Source organism: Carassius gibelio, chromosome B19 (genome assembly GCF_023724105.1).
Source record: "Carassius gibelio isolate Cgi1373 ecotype wild population from Czech Republic chromosome B19, carGib1.2-hapl.c, whole genome shotgun sequence".
In the NCBI taxonomy this organism is placed as follows: domain Eukaryota; kingdom Metazoa; phylum Chordata; class Actinopteri; order Cypriniformes; family Cyprinidae; genus Carassius; species Carassius gibelio.
The window spans coordinates 32,108,903-32,134,843 of record NC_068414.1 but is presented as its reverse complement, the minus strand read 5'-3'; the positions used below and the strand labels follow the sequence as shown (position 1 = coordinate 32,134,843).

Here is a 25,941-nt window from a genome sequence, read left to right as displayed (position 1 = left end):
TAGTGATATAGAAGCATGTAGAATGATAAATGATGACTCAAACTAGTCACTGAATCAGAGTAATTTGAAGAAAAAGAACTGATTTGTGGAAATGAATCAAACTTTACGGTTGCTATTAATGCCGATGAGGTTCAAATCAGAGATGCTCTTAAAATAGCTCTGCTCCTACGCTCGTGAGTCTTGACATGAGCAGGGAGCGTGAAATTAGCCTACTGGCACAGTCTTTAGGAAACCTAATGGCCAAATAATAAGCGCATTAAAACCAAAGCAATATTTACAATCATTGCTACTTTAATATTAACAACACAAAATCTAAACGAGGACAAACCTTAAGGTTGATGTTCAGACTGAAATGTTAGGAGTGCACAGACTATATTAGCTTTACTCACAGTAGTGCTTCTGCTGTCTGCTTTAACACTAATGTCGCCCATTAGCCTGATTCATCATTTGAATGACCAAGCTAATGCTATCACCAGAGACAGGTCAGTGTTTATCCGTGTTGGCTGTGTTCAAGCGTCTCGCTCTGTTTATCTTTCACAGTTTACTCCCGAGTACACAAAGTAACACATTAACTCAGACCTCTCTCTTTAAGTTGATCGGTAACTCTTGCTTTAAACTCTGTTTGGACATGCCTCTTCAGTAGTTAGAGAGAGTGTGTGTGTGTGTGTGTGTGTAAGAATGAATGAATAACCCGTCACTGATATCTGATCATGTTATTTATATGCACTGCTATATAACAATTCTTAGTGATAAAAATGGCACGTATAGTGTCTTATTTCATTTCAATTCAGCTGGGGTTTTTTCTCCAGTTGTTTTATGAAATTTAGTTCATTTTAGTTAAGTCTCATGAAAAGATTCTACTCGGTTCTGTGATTAAAATATTTTGGTATAATGAGCGTCCCCGTTTGTCCCAGGCATCTGGTTTCCTTCATAAGTGTGCTAGTTTCCTGCCTCTCGTATCACTCTGTGCTCTTTCTTCTCCAGTAATCAATCAATATTTCATGTCCATTTACTTTTGAAGTAGCTGTGTAATAAGTGGCTCTGTAGAATGTTTAAAACATCCTGTCAGTGTGTTTTTTTCCAATAATGACCTGCTGACTGGATATTATTCCATTAATAGAAGCCAATAACAGGCGTGAGTACTGAGCAGCTTTGCTGTGTGTCTTTTAACTCAAGGCCCACTTGATTGATTTAAAAAAAAAAAAAAGAGAAAAGACTGTTGAAAAGCAAAGCATTGTGGTAAACCTTTGATTTTTTTCTCCTCCATCAGCCAGACCCAAAAACTCTGCCACCGCTGTCCCGGTGCAGGCCGGCTCTTCTGAGGTGGTCGTGGCCAGATGTGAAGCTGCCCAAGGAAAACCAGAGGCCACAATCTCCTGGAGCACAGGCGTTGCTGGCCGCTATAATGACACTGCAGTGCCCGAGAGTGACGGGACGGTCACCGTGAAGAGCGAGTATCGGATGATCCCGACCCCGGCTGAAAACGGGAAAGAAATCACCTGCGTGGTGAACCAGAGGACGCAGAACGAACCCAATTCCTTCCCACTGAAGCTGGTGGTGCAGTGTAAGATTCACACACACACACTGCGAGGGGTAGTTATTAAAGAAAGTCAGTCTAAATCCATGCTTGCTTCTGTGGAACACAAAGAGTGACTTCCTGAAGAAAACCCTGGCTGGTCTTTTCAGTATAATAAAAATAGGGGCCTTTTAGGGCTGTCAAGCTTTAAAATAGCAAAATAAAGATAAGTAGCAATGAATAATACATTTTTTGAATGAGATCTTTCCATTTGACTTTGATCCAGTTCATAAATCACAGCTGCCTTTCCCAAAATCATTTCAAGCAAAGTAGATTGTAGAGACCACTGGTGTTCTCTCAGTATCGAGATACTGCTGGTTTTGATTAATTCTAAATGTTTTATTTTTATTTGTTTTTATTTTAAAGGTAAAGTTTTAATAATTAATAGTATATATTTTTGTATTAATAATTGTTGCCGTTCTTTTTTCTACATTTTTACCTTTTTTTTTTGCTAGTTTTTTTTTTACAATTTCTGATTTTTATGAATTGTATTATTTTTTTTGTCATTTTCATACATCAATAGTAGTGTAGTACATTAATGCAAATAAATTAAATTTTAAGTTTTTATTTTTTTATTGTTTCATTTGAATTAATCTACAGTTTATTCTTATTATTTTGAGTTAGTTTAATTTATAAATGTATATATGTTCCATTTTCAATTTCAAAGTTTTGATTATTGTTTTTATAAATAACCGTTTTTATTTTTATATTCTGTTTTCAAAGTTTTATATTTTTTTGTCATTTTTATTATTTATGTCTGTTGCTTTTATAATTTTTTTTATTTTAGTTAATGTAGTATGTCAGGTTCAGCTGATGTTAATATAAATTGAAAGTTTATTTTTTCAATGTTTTTCAATGTCTTGTTCTTATAATTTTAAGTTAAAACTTATTTTGTTTCAAGTAAAAATACGATCCCCAGTTCTTTTGGGAGCACAGCCCTGGTGTGAATGATTGGTTTGTGATCTCTTTCACTCTCTCAGTGATCCTGTCCTGCCAGCTAGTACTTCACTGGAGGGGAAGATTATCAGTCAATAATCGACTCAGATCTTCCTCCGTTACTCACTGTGCTGCCGTGTGACTTCTCAACACTTTTATGCTGCTGTTGTGTCCTTTTTACAGCTTGAAAGCTTCAGTTCGCACTCGTTGTACTGTAACTGAAAAGAAAAGCACACCAGCAGATTATTCAAAACTTCTCTTGTAAAGTTTCTCTCAAGAACGAACGTCATACTATTTTGGAACGACACGAGAGTGAGTAAACAAGGGTAGAATTGTAATTCTGGCCGAACTAATCCTTTGAAGAAGTTCTCAGTGACACACACGTGAACTCATAATCCTCCCGTATCATTCTCCCTCCACCCCACCTTCATCAAAAAATGCGTTTAAGCGTCTCTGCCTCACATGTCAGCTTCAACACATTGTTCACAATTTTTGTTTTTTTTATGAAAGCTATTTACAGAGTGTTTGAGGTGTCTGTGTTCGCATTGCTGAGCTGGAATGTTTGAGGATGTCAGAGATTTGCAACTTCACCGTTTCCTTTTATAAGCGTCCCTGTTTGGAACATCCTCACCTCTTGCATTTCTCCAGCGTGTCGAAGCACTTTGAGAGTTTACAGGGCAGCAGAGCTGTATCTTCTTCTCTCCCCACCCATGAACACAGATAACCAGCCTCTGAACTGTGCTTTCAGTGCAGGATTTACAGATGGATGTCTCTCTCTCACTTTCTCTCTAGATCCACCCACTGTGACAATAGAAGGCTATGACAGTAACTGGTATATGGGTCGAACCGATGTGGTTTTGACCTGCCAAGCTGATGCCAATCCAGCACCCACCGAAGTTACCTGGAGAGCGTGAGTTCCTCTATAATAAACCTTGAGCAACAGTTCAATCATTTATGCATCCAAACCTATATGATTTTTTTATTTTGGTGGAACATAATAAGAATTGAAGGATCTGCACATTTAAATAAGATTTTGATGTCACGTTTATCTCATGACTCACAGTGCCAGGTTTGAATGAGCTGCATAAAAGCTGACAAAAGCACAAAATAAAAACACAAAAGCTGTTCAAGAGCTATGATGCACAGAAATGCATTCAAATAATAGCTTAAATTATGGTTTGTTCCTCATGCATCGCTATAATACTGTAACTTAACAAGAGAAAGAATAGAGCAAACAAGTTTTTTTGTCATTTTCAATTGTAGACCACTGTTATAAAGACTGTTAAAAGAAAGTCTCACCAACTCTTCATTAATTTGATTAAAAATAAAAACAGCAAGATGGATAGATAGATATAGATATACCTGCACATTCTGCTAAATACTTCCTTCTATTAAAGAAAGAAACACATTCTGTTTATTATTATTATGACAGAATATGCTCAAAAAGGGAAGGAAACAATACAATCATTTTTCATCCTGTTTTCATTAGCATTATTATTCATTTAGTATGAAGAGAATCCATATTTCATATTTATATTTATGTGCTGTTGTTCCATCTCCTATATGACCAAACAAAGTCAGCTATGGCTAACAACAGCTCAGCTAATTGGCTGTGAATTGAGGAAGCATCTCCGCCTTCGGTAGAAAGCAACAGCAGCCTATTAACGCTTCACTGGTTCAACTTCATTTTCTCACCAAAACAAAGAAGAACATAAATCGATACAGATCGAGAAACAACATTTATTAGCAAGACTTAGTGGGTGAAAGACACTTGGATGCGGCAGTTTGATTGCTGGGTTTGAAGATGGTTGACAAATATGCAACACTTACGGATTTTTCTTGCACTTTTCCAAATGGAGTAGGCCTAATTATAATGGTGTGCGTTAAAGTGGAATAAACACACACACACACACACACACACACACACACACACACACAAGCAGTCATTATTTTTCCACCATGTATAACACTAGCAAATTCTCAAAACATGCTTAGCGATATATTTAGAGATATATGGTGCATTTTTTGTTAACAAGGTGAAGTTTAGCTTAGAAGGGGAATACATATTTTGTTAGTATTTACATGAATTCTATAAATAAATATTGAACAGCTAGTGACTGCACTAGTGATTTATTTGCATTTAATGCATTTGCACAGCTGCAAAGTTCTTACAGCTGTATTCTTTATCAGTCATTTCTTACACTGTAAAATTAAGTACATTATATAATCACTTTCACCTCGATCTTTGGCCTCCTTTTTATATGTTGATCTGGGTTCCTAACAACACAGGCTAAAAGCAATAAGTGAAATCTAAATTGAATAATCTACTTGTAATGTAATCAAATAAAAGTAAATTAGAAACAAATGATAAAATGACTTAGATTAATACTTTAACTTAGCCTTCTGTTTAAACATTACATCAGTGGAAAGCAATTTAATCAATCAAGACCGACTGATTAAATATTAACACTTTCATTACTAGCGTTTTTTTCTATTCACTGACAGCATTTTCATAAAATTTTCACAGTTCCCAGAATATTTTGTATTATGAATATCCAAACATGCAATATGTCATAGACCGAACAAAGCCTCTGCTTTAAAAAAAAGATTTTTGTGGCTAAGTTTAATGAAAGATAGCAACAGAAAATCATGTTTTTGTCAAAGACTATGTCCGGAGTGATGATCAGAGCATAGATGGAGAAGATTGCTTTGCTCAACACTCCCAAAGCTGACACAGTCCCAAACCACTTCCTGGGTCGACATGTCTTCTGATAACATTAGGCAGTTTAGATATATGTGCTGTTTAATGTTTGATTACTGCATTATTTTTTTACACATATGCATCATGCTTACAAATGTGACCGCTTGTGTTTTTTGATCCTGATGTTCATTACTCTTTCAGAAGATTGTGTAATAACACAGAATGCTGGAAAATGGCAGGAAAAGAGTTAAAACCTGATTGCTAGTCTTAAAACTAGACAAGAGTGAAGCCAGCATGCTTTCAAAAACTAGCTACAAATCCTCTTTTCTCTGTCAATGGTTCTTCAGGGCATCGGGTCAGTTGCCGCCTTCGGTACAAGTGGATCAAAACCGGCTGCTGGTGAAGAAGGTGGACGAAACGGTGAACACCACTTTTGTGTGCGAGGTGAAGAACAGTCTGGGATCTGGCAAGAAAGAGCTGGTCGTCATGGTCATCGGTGAGTAAAGCATTGCAGGAATGACACATGCACTACTGATGCACACAGTCAGTACACTTTCAGCTGTACAGCGTCCAAACCAGGCATGCACGAGTGGAGCTGAAGCATTCGTGCCTGGTTTGGACACGGTGTTGCACGCCACCTCCCTCACACTTAGAAAAACACACACAACATGGGAAAATGGTTTCTTCTTACTACTAGAGTTTCATGTATGCTTCTCTAATGTGGGTGGCCTTCAGAAGCCAGACTCTTATTGGTGGTTGGGTTTCTAGTTGGCCTGCCTAACCCAATTTTGTGTGATTTTCTCCAGAAGTCTTTGTTCTATGTGGGGTCACTTGGTGTGAGCCAGTTTGCCGGGTTGCTTTTGATTTCTTTTTTCCACTTGTTTTCTTTTCCCTCTTCACCATACCTATTAGCACAGTTCTGTTGTTTCTTTAACCTCTCTTAACAGAAAAAGAAAACGGGTTGCTGTTCTTCTTTTCCTCTCAGTTCCTGTGCATGGGTTTCTTTTTTCTTTTTCCTAATGCTTTGTGCCGAAACTCACTCTGACAGGCATTTTGTGTAATAGCCGATATGCATACCGTCTTGATGGTCCATTTGTTGAAACGATCCCCATTGTAGATCAGCTACAGAGCGGCTGCTTTGCTAAATGGACACGTTGTAGGCCCACGAGCCACTGTGCTTTTGACACTTTCTAATGCCAAGGAAAGCGCAAGAGCCGCATTTAGAAATCCGTGGGAACCCTTTTGGAAATTTCAGTTGTCTTGTGGGAGAACAAAGGCTCTTTGTAGGCGCTCTGTAGCAAGCAAGTGTGGGATGTTGTTCTCTCTCACATCACTGTTATAGGGGAGAGTTTTAACACTGTCGTAAGGATGCCTTGTGCTTAAAGAAACATTCACGTCCAATCATGTCTTGATGCATTCAGCGCTGACGCACATAACCGTGGATTGTCATTGCGTTGTCATTGATTTTGTTTGCGTGATGTTTTGCACAGTCTTGATTAAAAGGCCAGTGATTTCCATGCTGGTGGAGGTTGGGTTCTGCTGGTTCGTACTGGTCAAGCAGGTCTTTTCATCAGGGTAGGAGAGCTGTTTTGGTGTGTGTGACAGAATTATATATGATCGAATTTGAGTGAAATGTGCCTGTGGCAGAGAATTACTCATCAGTATGTGTAATCTTTAATACTTTTCTTTAATACACAGAGTAATTTAGTACTTGAGACACTGATGATCAATCATGAAAACCCTGCTGAAAAACAAGCTGCTTAAACCAGCCTAAAGTAGTGACTGATTTCAGAAGGTCTAGCTGCTCTCCCAACACTGAAAACTGGTGTTTATCTGCTCCATCTAAATCACCTCCCTCTCTGACCATCTGAAAAGTATAAAAAACCATCAAAATCATCAAAATTGACCAATTTAACCATCCTGGCCTGGGTAGATAAACCTTGTCTGGTTTAAATTAGTCTAGAATGGTCATGATGGTGTTCCACCGGTCAGTCTATCCAAGCTTTCCCTTAAAAGTGTCCGAAACCCCCACTAAGACTATTCAAACTGACCAAGAAATTCACAGACCTCTCCTTTTTATTTTTTTTGTCTTTGCACGTGACTGCAATCTTGAAACCCCTACTGAAAAAAAACCTTAAAGAGTGCAAGGCTTTCTTTTTTTTTTAGTTTACCCATCTGTTGTTTGTACTGGTCTTGTGCTGCGCCGTGTGTATTTCAATTAAGTCATTAAGTCCGATTAAGCAGGGCCTAATACGAATGCAGACACGAATGCCACACCATGACAAAGCTCAGCGGATTGCAGGCGAGACTTGTGCTGACGCAAGAGGAATTTAAAAACCCCCAGCTCCCAAAACTGTACACGTGAATGAGGCTAGATTGCACTGGTTCCCAGTGGATCCACCGGCCTAGCTGGAAAGAAATTGTATGTGTGTGTATTTGTTTGCGTAAAATAAAAATGAGAAAAGACGGTTGGAAGGAGGGTTGTTTTTAAGAGGAACATCCCCCAGACAGAATCCTCTGGAAGTAGAAATCACTCTTTTTCCTTTTCCCGCTTTCCTCCCGCCTTGAAGGATGGAGACCTCCGCTTGTGCCAGCTAACAGACTAATCATGCAGCTTGCCAAGAAGGAGTGTTTCTTCATTTCTTTCCCCTCCCTAGCCATTTTCAGAAACTGAAAGCTTTCATTGTAGACTCTATTGGGGGATTGAGAGGCCATTTAGCGGCTTACATTTTTGGCTGGAACTTGGTGCCGTTTATTGGGGTTGGTAGCGAAACTCTTGAGTTTTTGCAGAAAACACGGGCACACATTTGCATGCAAGCATGTAAGCGCATGCACAACTTAAAACAGCACACAAGGCACGTCCCTGCTGAAAAGACCAGCCTGTTTTGAATGCAAGAGTTCATTGGTCTGTAAGGATTCATTTGTCAACAAGAAAGACCACATTGTCTGGCAAATCTAGGGCAACCATAATGTTTTTTTTTTTTTTTAGAAACCATGTTTTACAATATGATCATATTTTGAGAATTCCTTGTGCTAGTGCTTGTTTGCCAATGTCTGCTTTGTAGAGACATTGAATCAATGAATCAGGAATGAAATATTAATATCAGATCGTTCCTTAAGCATGGCTATAGTGCTTCATCATGTAAAACAGCACTAAACTAGCACTGAAAGGACGTTCCAGCTGCTCTTTCAGAAAGTGCATTGAGCGAAAGCGTGAAATGAATTTCCGAACCCAAAGATTAGCTAATTCAGTGCGGATTGTAGACTGCTGCTCTTCACTGCATCCATTCATGATTTTGCTCATTTGGATCATCAGATTCGGGTCTGTAACTACCAGATTTTCAAATTAGTGCTCAGTTGAACAAGATTTTAATGGTCTATTCTTAATGGTGAAAAGTATCATTTAAAAAATTGCTTGTAAATGCCACTTTTGAGAGAAATTAGCCTATGAATGTCCTATAACCTAGTTATTTATACAGTATATCCAATTTTCATACATAAAGCATACTTATGAAATGTGTTGGGGAAAGTTACTTTTAAAAGTAATGCATTACAATATTGCGTTCTTCCTTAAAGAAGTAACAAATTACAGTACTTAGTTACTTTTATTGAAAGTAATGCGTTATGTTACTTTTGAGATACTTTTTAAATCTTGGCAGGGCTTGTTTGTTTTTAATATAAAAAGTTATTTAAAAGTTTATAAGCACTTTCACACCAAAAGTGAAATGAATACGCCTCAGGCTGAAGGAAAGTACAGTACAGGGCGCAGCTCAAACGTATTGCATGAAGAATACGACGCAGGAGAAGAAAGTTTAACACTATTCTGCACTAACAAAAATGAAACGCAAATGTTATTTTTTTTCTTACTAGTATCATTGATTTAGATCATCGAAGTCAATAGCAAAGACATTAATAAAATGGGATTAAAAACAAATTATATTTTTGCAGTTATTACAGGTTTATATAATATTCTGAGTTTGCATTTGACTATTTTTATTCATTTTGAGGACTACTGTTTTATCTGTTTTTGTGCCGTAAGAAAAGTAAATAATGTTCATATTTAGTCTAGAATTACAGTAACATCACAGCGCACGCAACGACTCTCGATTTCTCTAAACAAGGCAACTTGAGAGCTGTCAGTCAAGAAATGGGAAACTAGCGTTACTTATTTGAAAAAGAAATCTACTTCTAAATTAAAAAGTAATGCGTTACTTAACTAGTTACTTGGAAAAGTAATATTACATAACTTAAATTTCTTGTAATGCGTTACTCCCAACAATACTCATGAAAAGCAATATACATTTACACTTAAAACATGGATGTAGAAAATTTTTCAATTTGGAATTGCTAGTAAATTTCACAGTTATTTACAAAGAAATGGTAAGTGACCAATTGAAATCTTGTAAAACACACTCAATAATCTTTATTTATAATGTCAACAAAATCATTTTTACAGTGCATATAGCACATCTCACCTGCTTGATTGCATTGTCACAAGAGTCTATTATCGTCCCGCTCTGATCTGCTAATGTGACATAGGCATGATGGTATTAAGATAATATAAACTTTAATATGATTTTCTGTAAAGCGGCTTTGAAACAACTTGTGAAAAGCACTTTATGAATAAATTAGAATTTGACATTTGAATCTTTCTTCTAGTTGACTTTGCATATATATCAAACAAATGACACACTTCATCTTTAAATAATTGCATTTGGTTCCTCCGGTCTTGAATATGTACTGGCGTGCTCGAATCTGATGTATTCCCTCTCATCATATCAAGCAGTTATAGGGCTCTTATCTATAGCGTCTTAAGCCTTGCGGTGTGAAAACAATGTCTGGAACTCTGCGTGTGAGATAAGGTGAGAGAAAGACCTGGTTGAAGCTTATCACCCACGGCTTAGCAGGAGAAAACCGAGACAAAGACGGAGACCACGAGAGGGCGAGGAGATATCGCTCTGCTAACATTAAGTGAAATGTCAGAAAAGTGGCCTGCCAAGATTACCTGGCTCTTAGCCCACCCCTTCCATCATTAGGACTCATTACAGATGCTCCGAAACCTCAGAGCGCACTGTGGAAACACGAGGGCTCGCCAGCTTGCCTTTTCCTTTGCTTTGATCAATTGCGGAATAGAAATCAGGCTTTCCCTGGGTCTCGCTTTTGGCTGCCTTGTTGACCCGGCCGGATTCTTCTGATTTAATGATTTACTGGGCTTTCCTTACATAAGCATTGAGCGAATGATTCATGTGGAACGTTTAAGTATTCATGTACATTATTAGCCATTTGGAACACTGAAAGAGTTAATTAAGTATTCTTTTAATGAAAATGTTATGCCTTAAAAAAAAACGTATTTCTTCTCAAACAACGCTAAATTGAATATCAAAGCTATTTGTGCGCAGTTTCTGATGCATGGCTTGTGCAATCTACCCTAGAAGCGGGCAGCTCGGAGCGCTTTAAAGATGTATCAAGCGATGCATCTCTGTGTCGGAATCAATGGAGGCTTACTTAAAAGCAGCATTTTTACTGAGCCGCTCCTTCATCATTCTCTCACAGCAATTTTGTACACATGTCAGAGTTTAGAATCTGCCCGGCCGCGTGTATACTGATGCTTTAATGCTCAAAAACAGAATACATGCCGTGCTTATCCAGATGGAGCCGGCTGCATTTATTTATTTTTTTTACATTTTTTATAAACATTTAGTTTTCAGGCTCTCATTATTCCCCGTGATTTTCTTTGCAAAAGAGTGGATTTTGAGGAGCAGGCTGTCTGAAATGGGACAATGGCACATTTTTCACGAATTTCTCACGGATGTTGACACTGATGTGATGGCGGATGCAATGAACTGTTGAAAAATCATTACGGGATCCTTTTACAGCTTAGCTGTGGTTAGCCTGGCTTAAGCCGAGCGATTTCTAGCGCTTCCACAATCCTGTTATCTGTCATTATTCGTCATTACCTGAATCTTCCCTCTAATAAACTTGTGATCTACATAAAGGACTAGACTATAAATGGATTTCTGTGTTCCAGGCTCCTTATCATATTCAATATATAAAGGGCTGTTTTTTTCCCCCTCAGAGGAGTTATCATTTTCAATCATAGTGCTAGATGGATTCAAAATGTTTAATGCAATAAGTAAAATATAGGAATTCTAGTTAAAGGGACAGTTGAGAATTGTATTTATTCACCCTCAAGTTGTTGCAAACCTATATAAATGTCTTTCTTCTGTTGAACACAAAAGATGAAATTCTGAAGAACGTTGGTAACCAAACTGGTGCTGGTCCCCATTGACTTCCAGTGAAAAAAATCCTATGAAAGTCAATGGGGAACAAACATGGTTTGATTGGAAGAAAGAAATTCATACAGGTTTGAATGCACGGTGAAATAATGCTAACAAAATGTTATGAGCTATTATTTTAATAATCAAGAATGAAATTGAATGATTTCCAGTTATACACCCCAATATAACAATAACCGAAGCAATATTTAGTTTGTGTATAGTTGTCTCTACTTATTAAACTGACATGGAAAAGTATGTCATGGACGAACGATATGCAACCATTTTCATTTATTAGAATATAAACGCTATATACCACCAGTATTAAAAACAAACATCAATATTTACCCAAAAATGTTCTTACTAAAACATTTTATTAAATGTAAAAATTGTCACGCAGAGACTAAACATTTCTGAGTTTGATTTGATTCACTGATAGCAGCAAGAAAAAATGCCTGTGTGCATATTTGTATGTGTGAATACATATATATGCATGTATATAAAGTAGCTTAAGGATGCACTATGTCTGTGTGTGTGTGTGATATGCCAATGTTTGGTTTATCACCCAGCTCTTTTTGCACATGATGCCATTTTTGGAAATCTCATGTTCACGACCCAAGACCTGGCGAGGTTGCGAGGTGTTTTCTTTTCATCCTGATGTTGTAATCCACTCAGCCATGCTTACGCCGGCTCTTTGATGTACAGTGCACACGGTGACTTTAGCAGGACAAAAGAAATCAAGATCAGCATCCTGGGATTACTGCCTGCCACAGATCCAAATTGAGAAACGTGCATGTCAGAATTCCCATCCTCCTCCAGAGAAGCTCTGAACGCCCCGCTCTTTAAGCTGTCAACAAGCGCGTGTGTGTGTGTGTGTGTGTGTTTTCTAGCATGAAAACGAGTGTCTCTGGCAACAGGGTTATTAGGCTCTGCTCAAAGCACAATTATGAATCAAAATCTGCTGGATTTAGCATTTTCTAACAGGCGCTGCACATGACCCAGTCATCTAAGCACTCAATTCTGCATCTCGAAACCTGGCTCTTTTTGTGTTTTTCAAGTAATTACCTTGGTGGAAGTGCACTCTTTGGTCAGTCAGCCCAGTTTGGACGCTTTCCTACATCACTTTTGGCAGCACCATTAGTGGTCACCACGTCGCCTGTCAGTTATCCCGGGCTTTAGGAGGACTGCGGGAGAGTTTGGTGTAAGCTGAACGTATGCGCCCTGAGCTTTCCAATAAATCAATAACGGGACGTGTGAGACGGCGGAAGGGAGGGGCCACCGCAGGACACGGCTGAGATTTGAGCCTATCCTTTACAGTCAAAGGAAATGTGATCTGTCTGTGTTCGCCCCTATCCATCATACCGCTCCTTCTGCTCTGCCAAAAACCTGTGTATTTTAAAAGAAATAAATTAGAATCTAATGATCGCACTCATGCGGTGCATGTGCGGATCACTTTGGGTACACTGTTGTTGTGTGATTGATAGCTTCTGTAGCAGTTGTAGTTCTACCTGGGGCGGTAGTTGTGTTGTTTTATAAATAGGATTCATGGGCGAGTGAACAGCGGTGGCGGTGTGATGTGGAGCTCTGCTAGCAATCAGACTGCTGAGTGGTCTCTATCTACAACCTATAGCTTGGGAAAAACATGAATAATGGCATAAATTACAGCCCTGAATGCCGTGATTATAGCTGGTGCCGCCTTGTGCTTTGGGAAAGGTGCCATTTTGTTGAGTTGAAAATAGCTGGAATTGATCAATTCTTCCAGGAAATTGATGACGCGATGTATGGAGGACTTCTGCGTATGCGAATAGAGTTCTGGAAGTGAAAAGAACATTCATATATAATGCATGTACGTATTTATATGAAAGGCCAAATAGATAAAACTTATATAAAATCAGAATGTACCATTGTAAAGATACAAATCTTACTATATAAATGTAAATAAGTCCTGTATATATAGTATATATAGTGTTCATTTTTTATGTATATATATATATATATATATAAATAATAATATATAAGATATACTTATTTAAATAGCGAGTATGCAGTTATATATATATATATATATATATATATATATATATATATCATATTATAATATATAAATGTAAATTTAAATATGAATATAGAAACAGATCTGAAAATATATAAATGTTAATCGTGAATGTGTATATTTAAAGTAAAATCTGATTATGTTTGGATATATAGAAGTTACTCTGAAAAAATTAAATATGAAAATTGTGAATATATAGTTAGTTTAATCTTGAGAATAAGTTATAATTGTGTATGTAATGTGCATATATAATCAACGGTAACACTTTAATATAGGGTCCAATTCACACCAATAACTAGTTGCTTATTTAGCATGTCTATTATTAACATATTGGCTGTTTATTAGTGCTTATAAAGTACATATAATGCATGACATCCATAATACTATCCAATACCCTAAACTTAACAACTACCTTATAAACTATTAATAAGCAGCAAATAAGGATTTAATTGAGGCAAGAGTCATAGTTAATGGTTAGTTCATAGTGAGAATTGGACCCTAAAATAAAGTGTGACCTAATCAACATCTTCAAATCAACAGTTCTCCATTGTCTTGAATTAGATTTATTTGCAGTGCCTCATGGGATTGTAGTTCTTAAGCACACAGGTTTGTCTTTTTATCCCATTTTTTGAGATACTTTTTAGCTTCAAATTAAAATTGGAAATATTATCATTCACCTTGTAGCTAGTTGGTTTGGTTCATGCCTTTAACAGTTTTAAGCCCCCCCCCCCCCCCCTTAAATACTAATGGAAAAAAAAAGTATGGAAAAAATGTTTTAATAAACTCTCTCAGAAGTTATTATTTCTCACATTATTATTCTACCGAGCAACTGATTCCAGCTATGCATGTATGCAGGAAAATTGAAACGTGGACTTTAACGTCGAACGAATGTAGCATGTCATTAACAAGAGTGTGGCAGAATAATAATGCGCTGTAGTTATGGTACTCGAGGAGCGTAGCGGACACGTTAAAGGTCACGAGGTCTGAAGAGGTGCTTTGTCCGCGAACCCATCAACATTCTTAGACAATAATGACCTTTAACAGCTTCCACGGCTCTCTAAGGTTCACTCTCAATGTGGCTTGTAGGAACTCAACGTTTTTCATTAACACTCATAAAGAGTTGTGCTAGTTAATTTGGCGGCTTAATGTTTTATTAGCCCCGGAGTGGATCGATAGCGCAAGCCTCCCCTGCTGGCCGAGTGCCATCGTTTGGATAACAATATCTTCAATTTACCCAGAAAAGGTTAAGCACTCGCACTACAGCCGACTAAAGATACAGGAGCATTAAAAGTGAAAAAGTCTGAAAAAGTGTGCATCTCCATTTTTTTTTTACTTGTGCACAAGAGCGGTCAAAATGTAACACAAGCTATTTGTCCGGTCGCGCTCAGAATCACAGTGCAGCACTGCTGTATCTCTCCTCAACCCACCTTTGTCTTTTGTCTCTCAGTCTCCGAGCTAGATGTCGACTGTATGGTTCACGGAAACTGTCTGCCAGGCCGATGAATAATGGATCCTGAGCTGTGGCATCTGGCAGAGATAGCGCCAGGAGAGTGAGGTTAAGAGAGATTGGGGATGTTAGCTGGTTGTGTAGTCGTGTGTATGTGTATGTGTGTGTCTCAGTCCCACATGCGAGCCTGTTTTCAGTAGCAGCGAGGCTTGAAGAGACTTTAATGACAGCGGACTGAGAGGCACTGTGAAATGGAATAGGGTATCCTAAGAAAGAGCTCTTTTAGCACCTCTATATCTCCCGGGACTGGGATAAAACAAACCAGCGGAGGAGCAAACGAACAGGGAAAAAAGTGTGTGGGAGAGGGAGCACTCATACGCTCGTTATATTGCAGGAATATTAAGTCGTATCCAAATTGTGTGGGAAGAAATTGAATGTACTTGTACATGTTTGCACATTTTCATCAGTAGCCTACTCTTCTTTTTGTCTTGTATGAAACGTTTCTCAGTAGTTCTGGAGCCCGTAGCACGAAAACGAGCAGAGCAGAGACGTTTTTTTTTTTTGAAAAAGCCTCTTGACTTGTTTCTAGTAGCCTGAATGCATAATGACTGAAATTGTCATGGTAACAGGGGAAATTGCGAGAGGTGGAATTGGTGATTGCTTGACCGAGAGCAAGGCACAAGTTTAGAGGAGTGTGCATGCTATTTAGCCTTTGAATTAAACAAGCTACAGAGCTTCAGCTTATTTCAGTAGCACTGTTCGCTAAGGTTAAGGTTACTGTTACTCGAACCCTCATTTATATTCAGACCAACAGTGCACTTACAAATTCTACACAAAAATAAAGTAATTATAATTAAATAACAATATTGATCAGAAACTATATTGATAGTTCTTTCATCAATCCGCTAACAAAAAAAGTTTAAAGTGCATTGATTGCAACACACAGTAGTGGCATTTCTGAATTTAGCAGTTTTGAAGAAATTGTTTAATTAATTCAAATTGTTAAAAAATGTATTGTTAAAAAAATAATTCAATGACTCACTTGAGTTTGTTTCCTGAATGAATCTGTGACAGATTTGATTAAGTGAATGATTCACTGAATCATTTAAAAAGACTAGTAAAACTTAGTAAAACACTTAAATCAATGTATCATACAGAAAGAGTCATTAAGTCTTTGAAAAGTAATGGAAATTTCTTCAGTACGTGTGGACCAAACAGAACATTTAATTACATTTAATATTATAAACACTTTTCTGTTATGATACAAACAGTAACTCCTGAGATTGTGAGTCTTTTTGAGTGATTCATTAAAAGAAGCAACTCAAACTCTTTTTTTTTTGCACAGTTAGAGCTACTGTGTGGGCATGATATGATTTCTCAAATTGTGCATCCTGAGGAAAGTGTGCTATTGTATTTCAAAGCAATTTAAGAGACCACTTAGTGATACCTTGGCACCCACAACAACTTTGCATAGTTTTGCACTGAAAAGCACCACTGTAAAAGTCTAACTGTTATTTAAATCAGTGAGCTGGGTGTGTTTTTAATCCATTTAACTTCTTACAAAACCTCAAACTCGTGCACTTTTCCATAATTCTGTTGCTTTGCATATTTATAAGGTTAGCTGTAGGACCAGCGTTTTATAAAATATTGACCTGTGTAATACAGTAATGTAACCAAAATCAATGCAGGTGACTTGCATAGCACTATTACTGTTCTTTAAGTTGCACAGACAGACTTGGTCAGAAAACTTTTGATTAAATCAGACTGTAAATATAATTACTTTTCTTGACTTCACCACCACTATATATGTATATGGATATAGACATCACTTCCTGTGCATGCTGCCTCAGCAGCGCATTCCATGCAGGCTCTATGCAGCATGAAATGGGGCTAATCCTTCCTGAAGCAGGTGTTCCTTTAGTGTTTGTGACTTGGACACGTTCCCAGGAATTTGGTGGGGAATGTGCAAGCTGACCAATTAGCTGAAGTTAGCTGGAGGACTGTATTCACAGTGTAACTTGCGTTTCTTCCTCTTTGCATGACCATACTTTGACATTAGCTTTACATCCTTTCTCCATCTGTGTGTTTCTCTTTTTAACTCTCCACTTGTGTAGTCTATTTCACCTGGTCAGCTCCCGAGCATAGAAGGAACGGACGTTTGTGTTGTTTTCTCGACCCGAGAGCGGATCCGGCAAACTTGGCTCACACCATAGGACTTGTAGCTGGGAACTGGGGGCAGCCAAAAACCATTACTCAGTCTAAACTGAACCAAATCGTACACCACCACCACCACCACCACCAGGCAGAAACGTCCTCATTTGTGCCCCTCCCCTCCTCTGCAGAGTCGACTGAAGACCCATCCAGCGCTGGCATGGTGGCCGGAGCCATTCTGGGAAGCTTCTTGGCGCTCGTTTTGGTCAGTGCATTGGTCGCCTTTTTAGTGATGAGAAGTCGCCGCCATCAGCACGGATATTCAGGCGACGGCGAACAGGGAGCTTATGGGAACAAAACTCGTCTTTTTGGAGGCAAGAAGGCTAGCAAGAACGGTGCAGGATCCAACAACAATGGGCCGATCTATACGTACCGCGAAAGCGAGCCGGGCGTCCTGACAGAGAAATGCAACGAGTTCCCGCGCATGACTGGAAGCACGCCAACCGCCCATGACATCCTGCTGAGCGGCGAGTTGAACGAGGCTGAACGCAGGAAGTTTGACGCCCTCAATGACAGCCTAGATGATGATGAAGAAGAGGACGAAAGGTACGACCGTTTCAGCGGGCTGTCGCCCAGCTACCAAATCCACCGGCACAAAGACGAGTGCACACTTTATCTGGACGACGACATGGAGTCCCAGCGAGACGGGTCCATCATCTCCCGGACTGCCATTTACGTCTAGAGGAAACAGATAATACACCTGACTGATATTCACTTGACCTTTTAAAACAAAAAGACAGAAACTTGCCATCTGAGGAGTGGAAGCAGAACAGTTAATGTCACATCTGTAGACGAAAGCACTCATTATCAAACTGAAAACACAAATTAATGTTACTCCCCTCACGATGTGTACTTTTAACTCATAATACTGACTGAAAATAAGAGTGATTTTGTTGTTGTGTAACTGTTGTTGTGTAACTTGGTGTTAATGCCCATTCTAGCCAGAATCCATCTTTCGTGGTTGATTCACTCCCATGAGCACTAAATCAAGTTGGCTCTTTGAAGTGAAAAGAAAGCCCAGTGATTAAGCATGGAGGATTGTCAATGCTACGTCGCACGAGTGGCGCAGCAAGCTGTGACCTGGAAGCCAAGGCCGCTCTCTCCAGGTTGCATACATCAGGCTTCTTTTATCACAGCCCGGGAATGTCGTCTTCGAGAACAGCTGGATGTTTTGTTTGGCGAAACAGAGAACGTCAATGCAGTGCTCGCTCCAGCATCTGGGTCATTCATCTGTGCCACCGATCAACTCCAGCTGTGAACGATTTTAACTTTCCCCTACTATTTTTTTTAGCTCTCGTTTATTAATTGGATGTCTTGTTACGCTAAAGGAATTTTCTGAATGACTCGAGGGGTTCTAGGCAGAGGCGCAATAGTGTTTTTGTTTGTTTCCTCCGTTCTCTCTCTGTCAACCTCTGCAGAACGGTTTGTTCCGGGCCATGTTTAATTCAGAAGAGTGTTGTGCATTTTTGGCTGATGCATGTTTTTTCCCAACCCCTGATTAATCCAGTTATATCAAAACCATGTGACGCAACATCTAAAAACTGCAGACAGGAGCTCGACTAGCTACAGCGCACGAATCCTTCCAGGAGGAAACAGGCTTGGAGTCAATACTGCATCTTCACTAAAACTGATTAAGTAGATTAATGCACATCGCAGATTGGCAGCAAAGGCTGGGCCTTGAGAGAAACACAACTGATGTGCCTTTGAGTGTGGGATTATGTTGACGGCGGAGCGCTCGATGGACCCCAGCGGGGAGCGGTAAGCCAGGCGGCATATGTTGCCCGGTTCAGCGGAGTCCACGGTGTTGAAAAGCTGCCAGCTGTGAAAAAAGGTCAAGGGGCGAAGCGCTCTCACCGTATGGTCGGAAGTGATATTAGGCCACTCGCTTTACAGAGTCTCTCTAGAGCCGGCCAGAGGTTTGATTAGAAGCCTCGCACATAAGCCAACTTTTTCTTTTTTTGGACTACATAAAAAGACATTTCAGATAACTGTGAGTGTGTAACAATGTGCATCCAGATCTGGATTCATTAGTCTCTGGGTTGTCGGCGAGCACGTGCTTTGCATAATATGCCGATTGTACGGACGCTTCGGCAGTGCTTTGAATTACTTGAGCCGTGACTCATTCATCCTTGGTTTCACAACATCGAGCCTTCGGTGGAGGGAGGTTAGAGCGGTAATGACACCGGAGCAACACGTTCACCGATGCGACACTACCCAGACAGAACTCCATATCCAGCAAAGCAGATATAGCATGAGTAATTTGGAGATTATACTATCTGGACCCAGTGACTGTAAAGGCGGTTGTTACTCTAGCCTACAGTGTTCACCCACGCTGCAGACTTGCAAGGCTGTTAATTTTTATCCCCCCCCCCCCCCCCCCCCTAAAGCTCTTACAAGTTGCATCACTGCACTGAAAAATAAGGGATGGCGAAGCTACTTTTCTGAGAGCTGCTCAGGCCTTGAAATATTCAAGCTGATAATAATGACAAAAATGAAGAAGTGGAGAGAGAAAATGGGAAGCTTATTGCGCTAGTGAATATCGTGTTGTTAGCAGTAGCAAATGTATTAACTTCACCTGTTTAGTATGAATTTGGAGTCAGTGTCAGGCAGATCCATGCATTCAGAGATCCCTGCGATGTATTGTGAGTTACTGTGCTGAACGTTTGGCTTTCAAATGCTGTTCGAGACTTGAGAATACTGAAAGAGCAATGTTGCCAAATCAAGTTTTCACAACTTTCAGTATAAGTGTTTTAATAGAAGCTTTTATTGAACTTCTCGGAATGTTATTATAGAATATTAGTGTTGAGGGTTACATAGCGATGCCATGTTCTCATTCACACAATCCCAAGGCTGCATAAAGATTAATTACTGAAATAATTGGGCAAAACCCGCAAGGAATATGTCTGGGTCACATTTTACTGCAGAATCAAAGGAACTTTATTTTGCATAAAGAATCTTATGTTTTATTGTAAATTATGGTGATTTAAATGTTAAGAAGCAATTAGAGTACAATAAAGCATCTGTTTAATAAAGCCACAATCCAAAACAGGCCCCCTTTACAGTATTTTATGTAACGTACTTTAACAGATATTTAGTTTTGGAGTGAAATATGACCTGGACTTCGCCTGCCAATATTTGGAGGTGAAAGATACCATCTATCCACATGTTCTCAATATTATAAAACAAATACTCATGTTTTGATAAGTTGATGTAAGTGCCTTCTGGGATGTGTATTCATGCGATGTTGAAATATTGTAAATTAATGCCAGACTTAAAGACTGCAATCAATCAACAATTTTAAGAAAAGAAGAAAAACAAGACCGCCTGAGCAACGGCAAATTGTCCCCACGTGATGCTTCTTAATTGCTGTGCATTATGTCGCAAGTTATTATTAACTCATCAGCTGTGGAGCTGATTATTCATTCACTCTGAATGTTGTGTTGTGTTGTCAGGTTGTGACACTGTGTATGAAAAACCCTCGGACAGATCCCCTCTGCCTGACGTCTTTTGTGTAAAAACTGCATCAGGTACAGATCACATCACGTAACTGCTGTATTACAAATAATCTTTGTCAAAACTTGTGAGAACAGATTATACACTCTCTTTGTTTTGTTTAGTTTGTTATATACTATGGATGGAAACCTTTACTATCTTGTGAGGTGTTGATGGTGTGTATCTTGACGTGATGTGTCCTGTGTGTGAGATATATATATACTGTATATGTATGTATTTATCACCAAGAAATCCAGTGAGATAAAAGTGATATTAATCGGTTCTGTAGATAACAGATGCAGTGGTCAGTTCTGGCCAAGGTTAAATATGAAGCAGATGTCGTATACAGTAATAGCCCAGAGTAGACATGAGAATAACCTCAGCTGCCTTGAGCTGGTGATTTAGACGGACGGGAATCCTGCGCATTCAGCAGATGTAGCTTCCCAGACGCACACTAGTTAGTAACTGGCACACGGCCTGCGATGAAAGTACAGTACACATTGACGTGCGCACAAACTTTTTACACTGACAAATTTAGCTCTCTCAGCCATCAACAACATAATGCACACTCTTAGCCCTCGACATGATGAGCTGTCAACACTAAATAAACACACACACACACACACACACACACACACAAACTCACATACTCGACTGTAGTGGGTGAATCTCGTGCTCTTATCCTGGTCATATGATGCCCGTGACACAAAGAAGAGAAAAAAGAAAGTACTTTTTGTTTAAGGACTATTGTAGCTTATTTTACATTGTCATGGAAAATATAAAAATATAAGGACATTTCAAAATGTTATTTTCTGGCCTTGAAAGTATAAAAAATATCCTTTTTTTGTGAATTGTGAAAGTGAATTGGTGAAAATGTTTTTTCTTTGACTGTAATTTTATTTATAATAATAATAATAAGTTACATTTAAAATGTATATACACAATATAAAATATATTTTTTTTAAATGAACAAGTAAAACAGAAATTATTTAATAGTGTAAACACTTTACATTGTGAGTTAATTTTGAAAAAATATATATTTTAGATTTTGAATATTTAAAAATTATGACACAGAATTAATTTAAATAATAAAGTAAAATATCACCAAAATTAACTCAAGTAAAATACAAATGCTTCAACTGTGTTTTTATTTGATTTATTTTTATTTTATATTTTTAATATCCCCATTATTAAAAATGGGCATAATTTTTTTTCTTGACTGTAATGATGTTAAGTTGAATAAAAAATTTTTTAATCAAAACATTTACATTTTTAAATATTTATTCAAAATACAAAATAAAAATATATCCCTTCCAAATTAACTCCAGTCAAATGTAAATGCTTTATTGGTATAAAGTTTACATTTTAATTGAGTTTGTTTTGAAATGTAATTTTATTTAAATATTATGAATATTAAAAAAAACAATTATTATGCATTTTGTTTGGCTTATAGCATTATTTTTATTATTATTATTTATTTATTTATTTTTCTCCCTTTGATGTTGGGCTGAAATATGAAGCAGGCCTTGATCTTGATGAGATTCGCCCTCAGATCTCCCCGCACACACTGTGGCCATCCAGGATTTATTCTTCGCAGTTTAAAACCTATGTGAGAAACTATTACACCGGTATTATCCCGTTTAGTGAAAGACATCATCAAGATTCATGCAAATTTCCTCCGTTCCTCACCAGTCATGTGGTGGAAAGACTTGTCCAGATGAGATGGGGACCGCTGGGGCTCTAATCTTCTCTGAAAACGGTTCCACAGCGGGCAGGTTACAAACCAATGTTTCTGGCATGCAATTACACAGCCTGTCCGCAACCACTACTCTTAATTTTTGACAACAGAAATGGGTTATGGCATCTCCAGTTTGCATCTGCCTCCGGTCTCAAAGCAGCTCGGAGCCATTAGACCAAATTACGACTCCACGCTTGTTTTCATGGCCTGTTCCCTCTCATCGGCTGCTTGTGAATACTATAAATAAATGATAGAACTAGCAAAAGCATTACTAATTGATTCGCAGCCCTGCATTACCTCCACGCTGTCCGGTTGTTTTGCTGCTTTTCTGTTTTCATTGTGTAAGATGTTTAGTCTGTTTTGGAGGAAGAGGATGCTTTAGCATCACAAAGGTATGATTAGTGCTGACAAAAATGTTTGTGTGGTGTGTTTATTTGGAGCGGAAACAAAAGCGTGTACATTCCAAGTCCCATTATTGTCCTGTCACATTATTTTTGTAAACTGGTTGTAATTAAAAAACCTGTGGATTTCTAAGTGCTTTGTCTGGCGTATCCCTTGACTTGGTATTTCTCTGCATCTTGTGTTTTGTGAATGTTTCTCTCTGCAAGTGTGTTTTTCTGCCTTCCAGGAGCTCTTGTGATGCAGCAGGACCATGATGCACGACTTACATAGCTAGTCTCCGACAGAAATTACATTCTGACCCCTGACTGACAAGCGAAATGCAGTCCTGGAAGGATGCTGATGTGTTTTTGTGTGTGTGGCAGGGATAGCATGACGAGCTAAACTCCTCGAGCACACATCGCAAAAATGGGTCACATGTTGAGAGCAGGATCAATGGTCACAGTTACACAGTTAACTGAAGCATGGCATCATGGTCACTTACAATCAGTTAGGTCCAAGTTTTAATCAGCGTTTTATTTGTTGTTGTTGTGTAATAGAAATAGGTAAATTTGCAAAAATTATACACCTGTTTAGCCAAGAATATTGAATGAGAAGTCAAAGCTGACTATATATAGAGAGAGGGATATTATACCATTTATTATGTATTAAAAATAACTATATATATATATATATATATATATATATATATACTGTATATGATAATAAATATATTAGTTTAATTTATGAAATTAAAGTTATATAAATATATATATAATTTTTTTTTTTTTAAACAAACAAAAACAACTTACTGACTCCAAACTTTTCCACGGTAGCGTGTACATAACCAGAATATATACCTAAGCACAATCTGTCAGTCTAGCTGTGCCTGAGGGTTTCCAGAGGTAGCCTCCATCAGGATGTACACACAGGAATCTCACCCCTTTCCCATTATCCTCCACTTGCAAATGGCTTTTGACAAAGCTGCCGCCCGTTGTGGCCTCGTTCTCATTGAGACTCAGCGAGCCTCTCCTCAGCCTTGAGGGCCCACTTCAGGCATCTGTTGCCTAGACAACACTCTCACTGTTCTGTCAGCACCTCACCTCCGGTCTCTCTCGTTCCTTCCCTGCACAAGGACATGAGTCCCCACACACACGCCTCAGCCTTTGTGCCAAACACATCACGATATTTCCCTTAGAACACTGACTACATTCTTAAAAATAAGAGTTCCAAAAGGGGCGGGGCTATAACAACTGCAGACACTGAGAGAGACCAGTACCCCTCCTCAGTATTAAAAAAATTGAGACCCCGCCCCCCTTTACTTACTGTTAGGATACTACGTCCAACAAGCCACTGCGCTCTCACGACACATCGTTCTCAAGCAGTAAAAAAAAAAACAGAGCAAAGAGAAAACTGACAACCGATCACCTCTTCCTCATTATTAGTAATTCTGTGTTATGATAGGTCAGACTGTCTGTCAGTCAAACTCCAGTCTTCTTGTAATATTTGAAATCCTTGCACATATCAGCTGCACTCCTTTACGGAGCGCCCTGTTAGTTGTTAGGATGACAGAAAGGTTAAAAATGTGCATCTTTGGTCTGTCTCAGCATGGGTGTTTGTCAGCATTAAATTCACTTGGATGGCCAATTAAATCAAAGTAGGCGGGGCTTACTGTTCACAGAAGCAGAGTGTGTATCATCAGTTAACAGTGAATGAGGGAAGATAGTGAAACAATATTTTATAGTCATTTTATGATAGAAATGTTAAACGACCAACAGTCATATCCACCCATGCTGAGACCGACCAAAGATGAAACTAGTTTTTGATTCCCTAAAGAACATTTTAGTGAAATCTTGTATTTTTTCTTAGTGTGAAGAACATAATCTAGATAACTATTTTCCTCTTTAAAGAAGCTTTCGTTGAATGGAAAGTTTCCACACATTTTTTTTTATTTTATCTCCGTGTGAAGAACATTTTAGCAATCTACAGAATCTTTTTCCACTATAAAGAACATTTTGTATATTGGAAGGATCTCATGGGTGTTAAAGGTCCATAAAAACATTTATTTCTAACAGTGTAGGTTGTAGGAGACGTTGAAATTGCTTTGTATTATGGGTTTATTAGGACACAGTGGTAGGTACATCAATGGTTGACATCGATTGGAGAAAAAAAAAAAAAAAAGATAGTGATCTTCCAAAAGAATATCTCGTGCTGAGACGGTTTTCGTGATTTGATAACATTCACACAACTGGAATTGTAATTTCTCAAGGAATGCCACATTCGGCCATCTGTCAGGTGGATTTTCTCCATGCTGTACAGATGCATAACACAGGGTGGATTCAGATAAATTGGCTTCTTGCCATTCATTTGATTTGACATTCATATATACAGCAGGGTCCAGGAGTCTGAGACCAATCAGCGCTCAACAGTAAGAGTGGCCTGCAGCCAGTGTGAGAGCGTTTGGAGCCAGGTGACAGGACTGTCACTCATCCCTTCAGGCCACGGCTGCAGTGCCACTGAAAATCTCACAGTCATTGATCTTCCACATCCCATTTTATGCCTTGCAAACGGAAAGGCTTTTGTGATGTATTCTGTGCTGTTGTGGCAAATTTTGCTTATTTGTCGCCAAGATTTTTATCTAGCCATCTTTCATAGATGCAGTGTAGTAGAAATTGCAAAAATGACTTGGGAGAGTTTTGAAAGAATGCATTTATCAGCACAGCTCTGTTTTAGAAAACTGTTATCTCTCAACACAATATCATTTTAGATTTGATTTAGATTACCAATTTCCTTTTTGCTTTTTGTGTATATATATATATATGTATGTGTATATATATATATGTATATGTATGTGTATATATATATATGTATATGTGTATATATATATATTTATATGTATGTATATGTATGTATGTATGTATATGTGTGTGTGTATATATATATATATATATATATATATATATATATATATATATATATATATATATAGCTAAAAATATCACTATTATTATTAATACAATTATAAATTTAAATGGAAAAACTAAAGAAAATTCCACATTATATAAAAATAAAAATATTATATATAAATGCATGGCTACAAATATAAAAACTGAAAAAGTAGAATATATATATAT

At 38.2% G+C, this 25,941-nt stretch overlaps 1 protein-coding gene across 2 annotated transcripts in view; it reads left to right on the top strand.

Annotated features, from left to right (window-relative positions):
- The window catches only part of LOC127978918 (nectin-2), a 131,197-nt gene that overhangs the window by 57,015 nt on the left and 48,241 nt on the right, over window positions 1-25,941 (top strand). Inside the window, exons 4-7 of one of the 2 annotated variants that reach the window (XM_052583922.1) lie at window positions 1,271-1,564; window positions 3,305-3,422; window positions 5,561-5,709; window positions 17,331-22,963. In XM_052583922.1, coding sequence (XP_052439882.1) covers window positions 1,271-1,564; window positions 3,305-3,422; window positions 5,561-5,709; window positions 17,331-17,881 — 1,112 coding nt within the window. In that variant the 3' untranslated portion in view covers window positions 17,882-22,963. Of the gene's footprint in view, window positions 1-1,270; window positions 1,565-3,304; window positions 3,423-5,560; window positions 5,710-17,330; window positions 22,964-25,941 lie in introns of those variants that run through there. The other variant, XM_052583923.1, reaches the window with a different exon arrangement.